General features: G+C 36.4%; 2 protein-coding genes across 6 annotated transcripts; both read right to left on the reverse strand.

Moving 5' to 3' along the window:
* Positions 1–2406: 2406 nt before the first annotated feature.
* On the reverse strand, positions 2407–9496 carry LOC121251773 (uncharacterized protein At2g33490-like). 5 transcript variants are annotated; one of them, XM_041151124.1, is made up of 12 exons: positions 9113–9496; positions 8861–8986; positions 7887–7959; positions 7251–7325; positions 7098–7159; positions 6927–6995; positions 5480–5508; positions 5195–5402; positions 4859–5098; positions 4306–4371; positions 2953–3923; positions 2407–2658 (listed from the first exon to the last, which is right to left on the reverse strand). In XM_041151124.1, the coding sequence occupies exons 2-11, from the start codon at positions 8972–8974 to the stop codon at positions 3003–3005; spliced, it is 1857 nt and encodes a 618-aa protein (XP_041007058.1). In that variant the 5' UTR covers positions 8975–8986; positions 9113–9496; the 3' UTR covers positions 2407–2658; positions 2953–3002. The 5 variants fall into 5 exon arrangements, with proteins under 5 accessions (XP_041007058.1, XP_041007057.1, XP_041007060.1 ...); XM_041151123.1 differs by having other exon boundaries at positions 2407–2667; XM_041151126.1 differs by having other exon boundaries at positions 4306–4359; positions 9113–9493.
* A 950-nt stretch (positions 9497–10446) lies between these two features.
* Positions 10447–12515, reverse strand: LOC121252097. Its single transcript, XM_041151583.1, has 3 exons — positions 11830–12515; positions 11685–11755; positions 10447–10548 (listed from the first exon to the last, which is right to left on the reverse strand). Exons 1-3 carry the CDS (start codon positions 12269–12271, stop codon positions 10447–10449), a joined length of 615 nt encoding a protein of 204 aa, XP_041007517.1. The 5' UTR covers positions 12272–12515.
* Between the last annotated feature and the right edge of the window lie 1451 nt (positions 12516–13966).

Consider the following 13966-nt stretch of genomic DNA (forward strand, 5'->3'; position numbering starts at 1 on the left):
GCCAATTTGTGTTTATAAACCCAAAACAAAACTGAAACGCACCGCACCGTAGCTTGCTATTTTGTGCTACAGTCACCTTCGGATATCCTGAATAGTTTATTTTTTATTTTTTTATGTATTTTTTTAATCATTATAAATATTTTTTAAAATAATAAAAAATTCACAATATCATTAAAAAATATTTTTTTAATCATTAATTTAAACAAAAAAAAAAAAAAAAAAAAAAAACAAAAAGAGGTTTCGTGAGAAATGCTCAGGACCCATTTTCGGGATCCAAGCATTTCTCATTTTCTAATTTTTCTTTATCAATGTATTGTCTGTGTGTATATTCCACACCACACCTATTATTATGTAGAATTACAATTATATATATAAATAAATAAAATGGTTCAAAGCTTTTTCTATTTTAAAAAAACTAATTAATTTTCAGAGCATTAAGAATTAGTTTAGTGGTATAGGAAGAATTTTTCAAAAATTATGTTCAAAGTCTTTATGGGTATGCATTTCATTTTATGGCAATTGTCATCTATGGGTAACAATATTTGACATAACTCGTTAACTTAATACAAACACGATACGAAATTAGCATATTTGGATTTGATGTTAGTGGTTTCGGATCAAAATAGGTTGATATGTTTTTTTTTTTTTTTTTTCCTATCACTAATCAATAAGTTTTAATCAAAATAATAGGCAAAATCCAAGAATACATTGAGTATACATGAAAAGTACCTGGCTATAATTTACAACTGAAAGAAGAAAGTCATGGACATTAAGTTCATTACAAACAATAGCCCCCACCGAAGAAAGCATTGTTTTAAAAACGGGATATTTTGATGCTTTGTAATTTTGGTACTTTTATTGTTTGGATTGTGATTTTGAACTTATGTAGTTAGTTTTATATTTTTAAGAAATATTTTGATTTTAGCTTTTATATAAAATTATATTAATCATGTCGAATTGATTACTTGAATCAATTTAACCTATTTACATAAAACGGATTGAAACGGATAGTATCGTGTCACTATATTTTTAATTAATTTATAATGGGTCAAAACTTGTCTTATCATATCAACCCGTTATTTTAATGGGTCATATTAGGATTTAAAAATCTGATCCATTAAACTTAACGGGTCATGTTCGAATTGACATTTATTATATAATATACATGATCTGACACGACATGAACATGACTCGTTAATACAATTTGCCACCCCTATCGCCATCCTAAGTCAAGTGGGGATGGATGTAATTTTACAGATATCGAAGATGGTGTCAAAAGCATAAGAGAAATTATAGAGCCATTGAAAAATTATATATATATTTGTACCAAATTTTATTTTTATTTTTTTATTTAATGATTAATGAAGTGTTTTTTTTATAATGATTTTGTGATTTTTCTTTCAAAAATGTTTAAAAGAATTTAAAAAATAATTGAAGAAAAAAGAAAAAAAAAAACAATTTACACTATTTAATTCCCATTCGGGTACCGAATTTTCGGTGGGACTAGCACCACTAAAGAGCAGAAACGCTTCATGCATCTCTTGTCAATTAAAACCACGTGGCCTTTTCAACAAGAGACATGTGGCTAAGAAAGAAGCCTAAAAAATAAAATAAAAGGCAGCTCTGGCCTACGCTCTTGTTGGGTATTGCCGTGCCAATCCATGCATGCTAGTAATTGCATGTGAGACTTGGCCCACTCTCACTGTTCCATTTGAGCATCCGAGAGAGAGATGGTTATCCGTCCATTTCATTGAAAATGATAGGATTTTTACTTTTATCCTATTTATTTATTATTTATTTTATATTTAATTTTTTATTTTCTTAATAATTAAAGAATTGACTATTAATAAAATTATATATATATTTTAATCTTTTTTAATGATTAAAGATGTTAAAAAAATACTTAAAAAGAAAATAAAAATAAATGATGGTTTAGGTTCTCCCATGGTGATAGGGTTACCCTTTCACTTTTACGTTTTTTTTTTTTTTTTGGGACAAGTGGAGGTAAACAATCATATAGTTGAATTTGGGAGTGGGATTAGTGGTATTAAATCATTCTTAGGCCAAACATATATATTCATAGACGCTGATGTGGGGGAGGGCTCGAGTAGGGATACAAAAGTGCGAAAATAAAAAATAAAAAAAAGGGTGTTGAAACTTGTCGTGTTCTCCCAAGGTCGTCCTCTCTCCTGCGCCCAACCCCAATCCCAAATGGCCCATGGGAGAACCTAAAAGTCCATATAATTAATAGAAGCATGGAGTTGGTCTTAAAAGCCGAGTTTGAAAATCTCAAGAGTCCAAAATAAAAAAAAAAAAAAAAAAAAAAAAATAGAAATGAAGAAAAGTCCAAAATTAGTTATCATAATATTGAATCGATCAAGATTGAAAAAAAAAATCTCTAAAAAGAGGAGAACAATTAGGGAGACAAATTCTTCACTTGAATATGTAAGTGAGACATTACAGTCCCACAAGTGAGTAGAGTTTAGTTCTCATCACTATCAATTACATAAAACAATGCACAAGAACTGAGATGAGAAACTAAACAGTGCAGAAAACATCATATTTACAAAAACCGTACCCAACATGAAGATAAGTGCCCAAAACAATCTTCTGCCAGGCCGACCGGACCCACATGCAAAATGAAAAATCAGCTTCCACCTGCATTTACTGAAGATGTTCCCAACTTTAGAAATAATATTGGCTTTGCAACTAACTACTGCAACTGCGATAAAATGTTATTATTACGCACAACTCCAAAAAAGGCATAGAGCAATAGAAGATTTCTACAACTGACACATTTGGTACCAGTTTAATCCTAATGAACTGAAAATACTTTTAAGCACTGGAGTTTTCCAATGTCGGTTATCAACCATGGAAAACCACCATAAGCAATGTTATGCAGCTATGCAGATGGACATGTCAATTTCTAGGCCAAAATGATACCTCACTCACCTCGGATTTGACTAGACTCAGAGGCCACTTCATTAACAGTTGATGCCGCCTTAATGCTTTGAGAGGGAAACTTGAGGAGAATCTAAAAGCTTTGCAACATGAATTGCCATTGCTCTCTGACTACTTGAGGGTGTAGAGAAGCTCCGAGGGACGACTAATGGAGGAATTGGAAGTGGAGAAGCTGCAATTGATGCCTCCAAAGGGATTTTATTAATTCCAGATGGCTCCTGATTTCTGATGGCCACTGAAGCAGAGTGACCCAGTAAACCAGGAGACATTGCTGCTGACTTGGAACCTGGAGGTCTAGGGAGCTCATGAAGCTCACTTAACTTGGGTGAAGAAACACGGGGAGGTGAAGCACTTGGGGATACTTTTGGAGATGAAGAAGGCTGAGGAATTGGCAAACGAGAAATCATTCCAGAAACTACTTGGGGCAATTCAGTAGACACAATGGGACCACTGGCAGATAAAAAAGGCTTTGTTGACCCTGGCTTACTAACAAATGGACCTGAAAAAGCTTGTCGTTTGATTTTTCTAGTATCTGAAGCATTAAATGCGTCTAGCTGTGGAAGTGGAACTCCATGTGCTAAAGGAGGGGGTAGTGCGATGGAGATATTACTGTTGCTCTCCTTGAGTACCGACTGTGATTTTAAGATAGTATGCCCTGACAAGCTACCATTGCCATTATCCTTCTCATGCTTCTTATCTTCCAATGGGGAAGAATACCAGAAATCCCGGATGCGACCACTTTGCATTGCCTGGGGAATTGCACTACTTGCTCTTGATGAACTTGAAGCCTTTATATCAACAGGTGTGGGCAGAACATATGTGTGCGTAGATACTGGCTTCATATTTTTTAACTTTTCCACCGGATCAAACTTTTTTTCAGCGTATATTGGAGCTGAATGGCTACCCACTCTAGGTTCTCTACTCGAGACTCTGACATCCTCTTGGTTTTTGTCAAGAGTCATCTGCACAAGGAAGTTTTAGATGCAAATTCAAGAAGCTGAATGTTTTTTTTTTTTATACGTAATTCAAGAAGCTGAATGTTACATGATGGAACTCAAAATACAGTGCAAGTTTAGTTGTCAACTAAAGGGAAAAACCAAGAGCATCCCACAAAGAGATCTCATCCCTCCTTTTCCTTTGCTCCTGCAATCCTCTTCTCTCCCTATGATGTGATTCCTCACCTGTCCCCTCTGCCAAGCATGCCGGTCTTTACCAGAGGTAAAGAGAAACCGGTGGTTTGGCTGTGATTTATGTTTGTCACTTTGTCCTTTGGCAGCTCAAAGTTAAATCACAAAGTATAATTCACCAGAAAGATCCACCAATGAAAGGCATAAAGGACAATACCTCTGTAATTTCTGTGGTCGACGCCTGGGGAAATGACCGGCCCATTTCATCCACCTGGGGAATAAGCTACCAAATCATAGGCACATGAAAAAGACATAATAGAAGCAATTTTTTTTTTTTTATAAGTAATAATAGAAGCAAAATTAAACAGTGTCCAAATGGCAATAGCTCAAGGAGAATAAACAAAAAACAAAGGTCCGAACTAACACAATGATCACCATGCCAATAATGTTTACAACCAGTGACATAACTGGAGGGGGGCATAGAGCCCCAGGCCTTTAAAACTTCCCATATCCCTCTATATATTTTTTAATATATAGGGATCAGCCTTTTTTTTTTTGTGAACTTCTAGGGATCACAGCTATTGATTACAACCACAGCTAGGGTTGATATTTGCTTAAATCGAGCCACCAAACCTATCAAACCTGCTGATGTTTTAGAGGATTGAGGCTGGGTTTCCAACAGGAAAATTTGTCGAGTATTTTCGCCTTACACCTTTGGGCCCAGATAGTATAGTGAACAAAAGATACTTTTAGTCACGATTGATACACACCTCCATTGAAGTCTTTGGCATGGAAACACCATCAAGCCCCTGCTTATTTGGTCTATAGTCAAAACTCAATTCCCCAGCATCATTAGCGCTATAGCTATTCTCACCATCATTTTTGCCATCTTCCCCATCATCATCTTCAAGTCCACTGAACTGGTAATCAATATGGTGCTGTTCCGTGATACATATTACATGTGGTTCAACAGCCTCCAGTGATTTGAGTCCCCTCCGAAAGAAAGTCAACTGAACATAAAGCAGAAAAAAAAAGAGAAAAAAAGATATAGATAATAAGAACAGTGAAGTTCTTAAATTTTGAAATTGTAGAGAGAGAAAGAAAACCTGAGCCGCATGGTGACGAACTGCTTGTGTTAGAAGACTTCGAGAATGCCCTTGCTTAAGGGATTTCAACCGGAAAACGCATTGGGACGCCTCCTCATTATATTCCTCATGAGCTGCTTGCAATTTCTGTACAGTAAAATTTTCACCTTTCCCACTTTTTGACCTTCCTTTTTCTCTCTGGTGTGCCATCATGTATTCATATACATCTCTGCACAGAATGTATCACCTTTAGAAGAAATTTACTTCCAAATCTGACAAAATAGATTATAATAGAATGATAAGGACCTCTTTTCATCACATTGTATCTTCATCTCCTGCACCAGAAAACAATACAAGGGATGGTGAGCATTGTTCACAAATCAATGCCCAGATAAACTAAATCAATATAGTCAACATGACTAGATAAAAACAAGGAGATCAGGACCTTCCTAGGCAAGTGATGCAGAAGCATTTAATTGGTTGGACTGAAAATATCATAATTAAAAGCCAAAGACTACGGAATTTATCACCAATGCAGTCAAAGGTAAAGGCACCTTCAAGGCACTAGATCTTAGAAAGCCTAAGCCACTTGCCCAAGTGATGGAAGGAGCCAATCTAGGGGCGTTCTTCCAGAGTTGATTATATCGGAAAACTGGCAATTCGCCTTCCACTCAATAGAGGAGTCGGAATTGAGCTGAACAACATCTAGGGGTGTTCTTCCGGAGATGGATCGTCTCGGAAAACTAGCATTCCACCTTCCAATCCTGAGGGGTCGGAATTGACAATCCCCAAACTTCCTATTGGAAGATCGAAAGATATCCTTCTTAATCTATAAAAAAATATTGGAATAATTTTACAATAAGATCTTCATATCAGATGAGAAACATGACAAAACCACTAGTTCCAAACATAAACCAAACCATCACACCTAAGGCATGCTAAGTTTAGTTAAGCAAATGCAGAGAGGTTCTACGAATCAAGCTCGTACGACTGTTGGAAACTAAGGCTTTGAATTTACAGGGGATCTAATGAGAAAAAAATGCTATGAGAAAGAGATGGCGACGAGAGAAAATGCTAGAGTTTGCGACCTACGACTGTGAGAGTCAAGAAAGAGGACATAAGGGATTGATCTTTACAGTGGTAGAATTCCAGTCCAGTTCTAGTTTTTTTTTTTTTTTTTTTTTTTTTTTTTTAAAGCAAGGCTTCTATATAAAAGCTAAGTTGTGCCCTTTAATACACATGTGGTCGGGATTCCACCAACCCACTACCAACTCCCAACCTGACATATGTTGGAGGTCTAGCCGGCTTTTCGATCACCAAGCCAATATATTTCAGAAGTTGACATGTCAGATGGGGTCAATCAAAATGCACGACTTGGCAGGTCAGAAAACCTGGCCTCTCAACATCCTACCAATATCTAAAATAGATAATTCTTTCTAGTCAGCAAGTTTATTAGAGAAAAATAGATAAGAAATCTCAGGCTAATCATAAACAACATAGAAAGCAGATAAGTTGGAAAAATTAACTGAATCCAATCCTGTGAAAAGCCAACAAACACATTAACCCAAGCCCAAGAACAAAAAACCAATGTCTAAATATAGCTTAATGAAGGTCCATACATATCCATTATCATCACCACGATCTTCATTTCAACAACCAACACTTCATTTTGTACCTTTTTGTTATCACAAAGTAAGAAAATTATGTGAAATCTCCAATGATAATAAAAGGAGAGAAATGCATGTGAACAAACCTCAACTGTCCGAAGATCGTTGAGAAGAGACTCTGAAGGGTTTGTAATTGTCATTAATATATGACCACGCTGATGTACAAAAGGAAAAAGGTCAAGTATGAGGTAGAAGGAGCAATAGTAAATGATATCACCAGAAGAGCTGAAGATTACACCATAACAATAAGCACTTACATAGCTATCAACAAGTTTTTGAAGTTCAAACTGCACTTTCCCCAACATTAGCAAAACGTTACCTATTGACAAATGTGGAAAACTTAAAGCATGCAAGCGATAAATGATTTTAAACACCTCAGAAAACCAAGTCAAAAAATTTTATTCACTCACCACTCTCTTCATTATCATGTAACATGGTCTTCTCCACAAGACAAGCACCCATCTCCCGCAGTGACTCTGAGAATTCTGAAAGTGCATATGGAGTCAAATAGGAGATTCAATGATGTTAAGATGAACAAGTAATGTATGACATTTCGATATGCATTTGCCAACCAATCCCAAAACTCAATAACTTATAGATGATTTTAACATACTGCAACAGTATAACTCGAGTAAAGTGAAGTTTAGATTTTTACCATATCGAAAATTGGCAGTCATAACTTAAATATGAAGGTTACATGGGATAAGGCACAATACATCAAAATGGCCCATAATTGTACGTGTCTAATTTTTTTACAAGTGATTCTATGTGGGTAATGTGAGTGAATGGATTCAATTTACCTTTATCGAATCAGATGAGAAACCATGGATATGGCTTAATAAGTTGAAATTTCTTCTGTTGAGATGTTTAGTGCTGTTTAGGACTTCGAAATTAATTTATATTCCAAATACCGCTATTTGGTCAGAAAAATAACGGCAGAGAATGTTCCAAATTGAATGTCATCAAAGAACATTCTGGGTTTTATCATTGAAAAGCATAATATGGAACCTAAAGATCTTTTGCATAGATTGTAGTAAAATGGTTACCGTATGCACTGTTTGCAGTAGCGGCAGCTGCAGAAAGCAAGCTATCATAGCAATTTCTCATCTCTTGCATGTCCTAAGAAAATGAAGGAATAATATAAAACTAACAAAAGACGCTTTCATGAGGGAAATGAGCTAGCTGGACAATCAAAATTCATTCATCTGAATTGATGAACACAATAACCTCAATTGATAGAAATAAAACCCGACATTTTCCATTATCTACCACATGAATACAAGGTTTTGATGGTAAACAATAAATGTGATAAGAGTAACAAAAACCACGTGTGTTCCATAGCTATTTTTGCTGCTAAAATTAGTAACCTCAGTCAACTGTTTCACTCTATTTGTACTTCATAATTTCATGACTTAAGCCGTCATAAAGTTTTCCTTTGGTGATGATATCAGTTGCTGTACATATCCACCCAAAAGCTGAATCAAATTCACACTTCTAACCAACAGATTCGTATCGACACATGATTTGGAATCATACTCACAACCCACAGCAGATGATAGTAAATTACACATGTTGACGTTATTAGGCCGCAACAACAATTCATAATTGAAAGACCCATATATACTGTTCACATACAAATTATCACGCTCAAAGAGCACAAGACAAAGTGTAAACTTATTCTGGAGCTCTGCTGAATCTTTTGTTGAAAGACCATTATACTCCGAGAAAATACATAGTCTCACCCTTTCATGGAATGAATGTATTGCAAAATAATTCAAGTTAAGCCGTAATCTTCTCGTATTATTGTGTAAAAAAAAAAACTCGGCTTGCGGAATCAATATTTCGCCGAGATGTAGGCAAAGATTTTTAATGAATTTACTACCGAATAGACTTTTAGAAAATCTGGAGCTATCGTCAAGAAACTTTCAATTAGTATAAAGCACTGGGTATTTAAAATTCACGGCCGCCGCAGGAGAGGGGGGGGGGGGGCAGAGAATGAGAGGGCAGTTTGGGGAATTACCCTAGCAGCCTGAGCGATCTCATCCAAGTGTGCCGAGGGTAGAAAGTGTGATTTATCCTTGGCATCGCTCTTCTGCAGCGCGAGTCTCCGCAGCTTCCCCAGAGAGGACTTCATTTCCCACGAACCCTAAACCAAATGACCGAAAACAGATGCAGAGAGAGCAATCGCAGACTCCGTTAGGGAAAAAAATATGTATTCTTCTATAATATTACTTAAAATTCAAAGCCGGAGGATTAAATATAAAAAATTCACCTCCAAAAACCCACGGGCAGAGAGGTTAGGATTCTATATATTCGATAACTTGGACGACATTGAAGAAGAAGAAGCAGCAACACCTCTCTCAGTGGGTCAAAACGACTCGTAACAGCTCAGAGGGTTAGAGAGGGAGGGGGGAGCGAGTGGTGGGTATGGGTAATCCTAAGCCATTCACCAGAATGAAAAAGGGGGAAGCCGGTAGGACGAAAAGTGCAGGGAAAGGACAATCTTGGTAATCCGTGGAAGGAGAGAAGAGGCTATTCAGGAACAATCTTTATCTGCGACGGCCCAGGTTAGGGAAGTGTGACGCGGCAAGAATAGGATGGTTATAAAGAGAGAGGAGAACACGTGGGCATGGGATTCTCTCTCTCTCTCTGAGTCAACTCTCTTTCCGAGCTGTTCGATGTACTATATCAGTATAAAGAGTCAAAAAGTCAGCAGCGGGTGAGAGGGAGAGAGAGAATGGGTTCTGCAATCTGCATGCTTAGTTAAGATTAGGAAAACCAGGTGGGGTCACGTCTGTCTTTTCTTGCTCATGTTCAAAGATACACATGATTACGATACATTTTAATTTAGCCTTTGAAATTAATAAAATTCTCCATTTAATTAAATTTGATATATATATATAAATATATATATCCGATGGATTTTGAACAGTACTAATTCCCCGCTGCTTACATGGCAATTGATCGGCGCTATCCAAGGCAGACAGGCAGGCAGGCATGCAGTAACTTGGCTAGCTACCAAGTTTCCACTTTTAATTAAATTTTGTGTTTCAGTCTTAGATTGTACCCACGACGTTCCTCAATCTCTAACGTTATAACAGTAACCAGGCATGCATATATGCATGCAACTACTCTTAATTAATTTGGAATGGAATTGCATGTTCCGTAATTAAATACATATATATATATACACACACGTGTATATATCTAAAGTCATTAATAACATTCTTAATTTTGAGAATCAACGAATTACCGAATGCTGGGGGCCTGCGACGTGACTGCATGCATGCATGCAGTACTAAAACAAAGAAAGATTCATGACCATATCATAATAACATGATCAATAGCATGCAGTACATTCACATGAGCACGTACGTGGCATAAGCCACATGATGATCATAATCGTCTACGTACGATCTCTATCTCAAAAATAAATTAAAAAAATAAAAGAACAGGAACCATCATCATGCGGGTTTTCAAACCGGCCAGTTTTAGCAAACTAGCTCCCACGTATGAGATCAAGATAATATATATATATATATATATATATATGTGTGTGTACACATATATAGTTAGGATGGTACATTTGATCCGTTGGTAAAAAATTTAACTCCTGCTGGCCATGCGGCGCCCCTTGTGTAACAGTACACTTCTAAATCCTCTTCCTTTTCTCTGACCTTTCTTGCCTATCTGGGTTCCATAAACCAGCTGCCAATCAAAGGAAATTAATTATAAATAATAACATATATATATATATATAATACAATATATATAGGGCTAGCTAACTATATATGCATCGATCATACTAAATTAATTGTAAAACTTCATGTTTTTATTCATATTTATAAACAGCTTCCAAAAATTCTAACATTTTATTTAATTTACCTAGCTACTGATCATCATGATTAATTAGGTGGTGAGATCTGATGATCATGATCCATCTACTTATTTATTTTCTTACAAATGTTATACTTAACTACATTAACGTACGTACAAGCTGCTGGGGGGGAGTAGGGCATCGCAGTCTTCACAGAGAAAAAAAAACTAAAAATCAACCAAAGAGAGAACAAAAAAGAGGAAAGAAAGAAAACAACGGAAATAAGTTCTAATCTCTTGGATCCCAAGCTCAAACACTTCTACCGTTCGGCATCGTAGATAGTAGAGAGAGAGATAGAGCAGATGAGAGAGTGATTTCGAGAGGAACTAGGGCATTGCAGACGTAGATGCAGAGCAAAGCGAGAGAAAGAGAGAGAGAGAAGATGAGAGAGAGGAATAGGGGGAAGGAGGCATAGGGCATTGCACTTTGCACAGAGAGAGAGAGAGATGAGAGTTGAGAGTGTGATTTGGGGGGGGGGGGGGGGGGTAGCATCTCCGCAGGTAATGATGTTTTTATATCTAAATCTAGGTATCGAGTTTAAAACCGGTATTTGTGGGTCAAAAACCGTTTTCGGGCCGGATAGCCCGGGTTTTAAAAAGCAAGTATAGGTCTGGATTTATTTCGGACCGAGAAAAAAATTTAGTCCAGATAAACAGTCTTATATGTAAGTTGTTGTCGTCGTCATCATCAACTACTCCACGCACAACTAATTAATTAAGGAATATTGAGAAAAAATCGCCAGCTCCCGAGTCAGATAAATTATACTGATTCATGAGGCCAAACGTCGTACATGAACTTTACTGGTGAATAGTATATGATTCTGCAAGCCAGCATTTAATTTTTTTTTTTTCAATTTATGGCTGATCATATATTTTTTTAATTAAACCACCATCACTAGAAATTAGCTTGGAAACCAATTAATTAAGATCCTTAATGGTCATGATGCATTCGGTATTTACGTACGTACCTCGTTGGATTCCAGCGGCCCCAGCTCCTTTTGTGGCTTCTTGTCACTCTTTGCTGCATCACCATTCCGGCCTGCACAAGGTAATAATTATTAATTAATCAGTCGCTACCTGCCTGTTTGAATTAGGGCTCTACGCCGGCCTTACCATCGTTGCTGCAGCCGCACGACGTAGAACTATCCATGCAGTACTCCTTAAAACTCGGGGATCCCGGACCAATTAGGCTGTCTTCCCTCTTATGACAAATCTCTCTTTCCTCTTCTTTATTAATCCGTCGTCCATCCTCCTCGACCTCTTCCTTGCGAAGGCCCTCTTGATCTTCCTGCCCAACTTTACCAGCTGACATGACCTTCTCCTTTCTAGGCTCTTTCTCTTCCGTCGGGTCCTCGGAACACATGACCTGCCTCGTCCTGATTTGTTTCGTAACTTTGTCCTTTGCTGGCGAAGAAATGCTTTTTCGGCCATGAGAATTATCAAAGTCGACCTGATGATCAATGGGGTGAACGTTGTTTTTGTGGAGGGGGTTGAACTCACAAGTTGGACCAGCCAGGCCGTCTTCGGTGTCAAACGTTGAAATGCCACAACCCATTGATCGAGGAGGAGTACTAGCGTCACGAAAGAATGAATAAGATGATTAGATCGATCGAGATGAATTAATTAATTAGCTAGGAGAATATCGAGGAGAGAGATATCATATTATATCCAGCTAGCGGAGATAAAAAAGAGTCTCACGTCATGTAAGGCAGCTAGCTAGGGTCTCGATCGATGGTTTGAATCATGGTATGTAAGAAACGGAAAAAACTTTCTGCGAAACGAACAAGGGATGCAACGAGGGTTCCGGATTAGGGTTGGTAAAAACACGAGGCTAGCGCTGGGTTTCAAATTCACCATGGCTTTGGAAAGACTTAATTAGAGGTAGGCGGGTGGAGAATCCCTTCCATTCTCTTAATCTTTCTAATTAAAGAATTCACTAAAATCTCGACACGTAAGATCGAATATCATGATTTACAGATCATCAGGGATGCATGACGTACGTAAAATGCATGTCGACATGTCCATATTATATACATATATATATATTTCCCGAGAGAATCTAGTCCTTAATTTGTGGCACGTCTAAGATCGATCTGATCTTCTCTCAGCTCCCACATCTATCGAAGTTCAAAACTATAAGAACCGATAACCATCTTTAACATCTTGCAAGGGAATCATCATGACAGATACCATGCGCTAGAAATCGTTTTCGAATTTGAATTTTTAACATGACAAGCCACCTAATTAATTTGTCAAAATAAAATTACTTAATTTGTTTGTAATTAATTAAGAAAACCTTTGTATGTAGTAATAATTAATTAAGAATAATTTTATTTGAAAACTTTTCCACTACACACTATCCATGTCATGACATAATTTAATTTAGAAAATAAATTTTAAAATTTAGATTTTACAAATCATATTATGCATTGTGGATAATATGTGCATGGTGTAAAGTCTTTTAAATAGCACTACTCTAATATTAAATATTAACGCTTATATATGTATAATTCGATCCACATGACATATATACGATAATTTGGATAGTTCGTATATAATAAAGATTCTAAATCCAGTACTAATGCTAGAAGCCTACAATATCATTTCTCATATATATATATATATATATATATATATATATATATATATATATATATATATAGCTCAGTCATGGCCATTTGCATGCATGCGCGTAGTTCTCTTCGTGTGAACAACAATACATCACGATGTACATTGAATTGTTAGTCTCAAATCTTCTTGATTAATTTTCTGATCTCATTAATTAGTACTTCTTAATTCAGATATACTCGAAACTACTATACGTACTATACATATAATATAGCTGATCAACAAGCTAGATAGACACACACACACACACATATACATATATCTATATATATATATATATATAAAGGTTAAGTACTGTTAAATGATTATGAAACATAATTGTTAGTTACACTATGATTTTGAATAATTCCCCAATTCATGTCCAAGTTGGATGATTTTGTTACAAGTTGATCCGCTCGATCTTTGAAAGGACGAATAACCATATCTTATGTTAACTCACTATCCGAAGAAAATATCATCTTGATCATGGTCATCATGTCCAGCATTACAGGGATTAATATTTTTTCATCCAACTTGCAAGGGGTCCTGCCATCAAGTTGAGATTCCTTCTGGAGATTGCACCTTTCTAATATTTTGATCATATATATATTTTCTTCATGACCATATCTTTTCTTATCATTTT

This window comes from Juglans microcarpa x Juglans regia, chromosome 2S (assembly GCF_004785595.1).
Source record: "Juglans microcarpa x Juglans regia isolate MS1-56 chromosome 2S, Jm3101_v1.0, whole genome shotgun sequence".
NCBI lineage: Eukaryota > Viridiplantae > Streptophyta > Magnoliopsida > Fagales > Juglandaceae > Juglans > Juglans microcarpa x Juglans regia.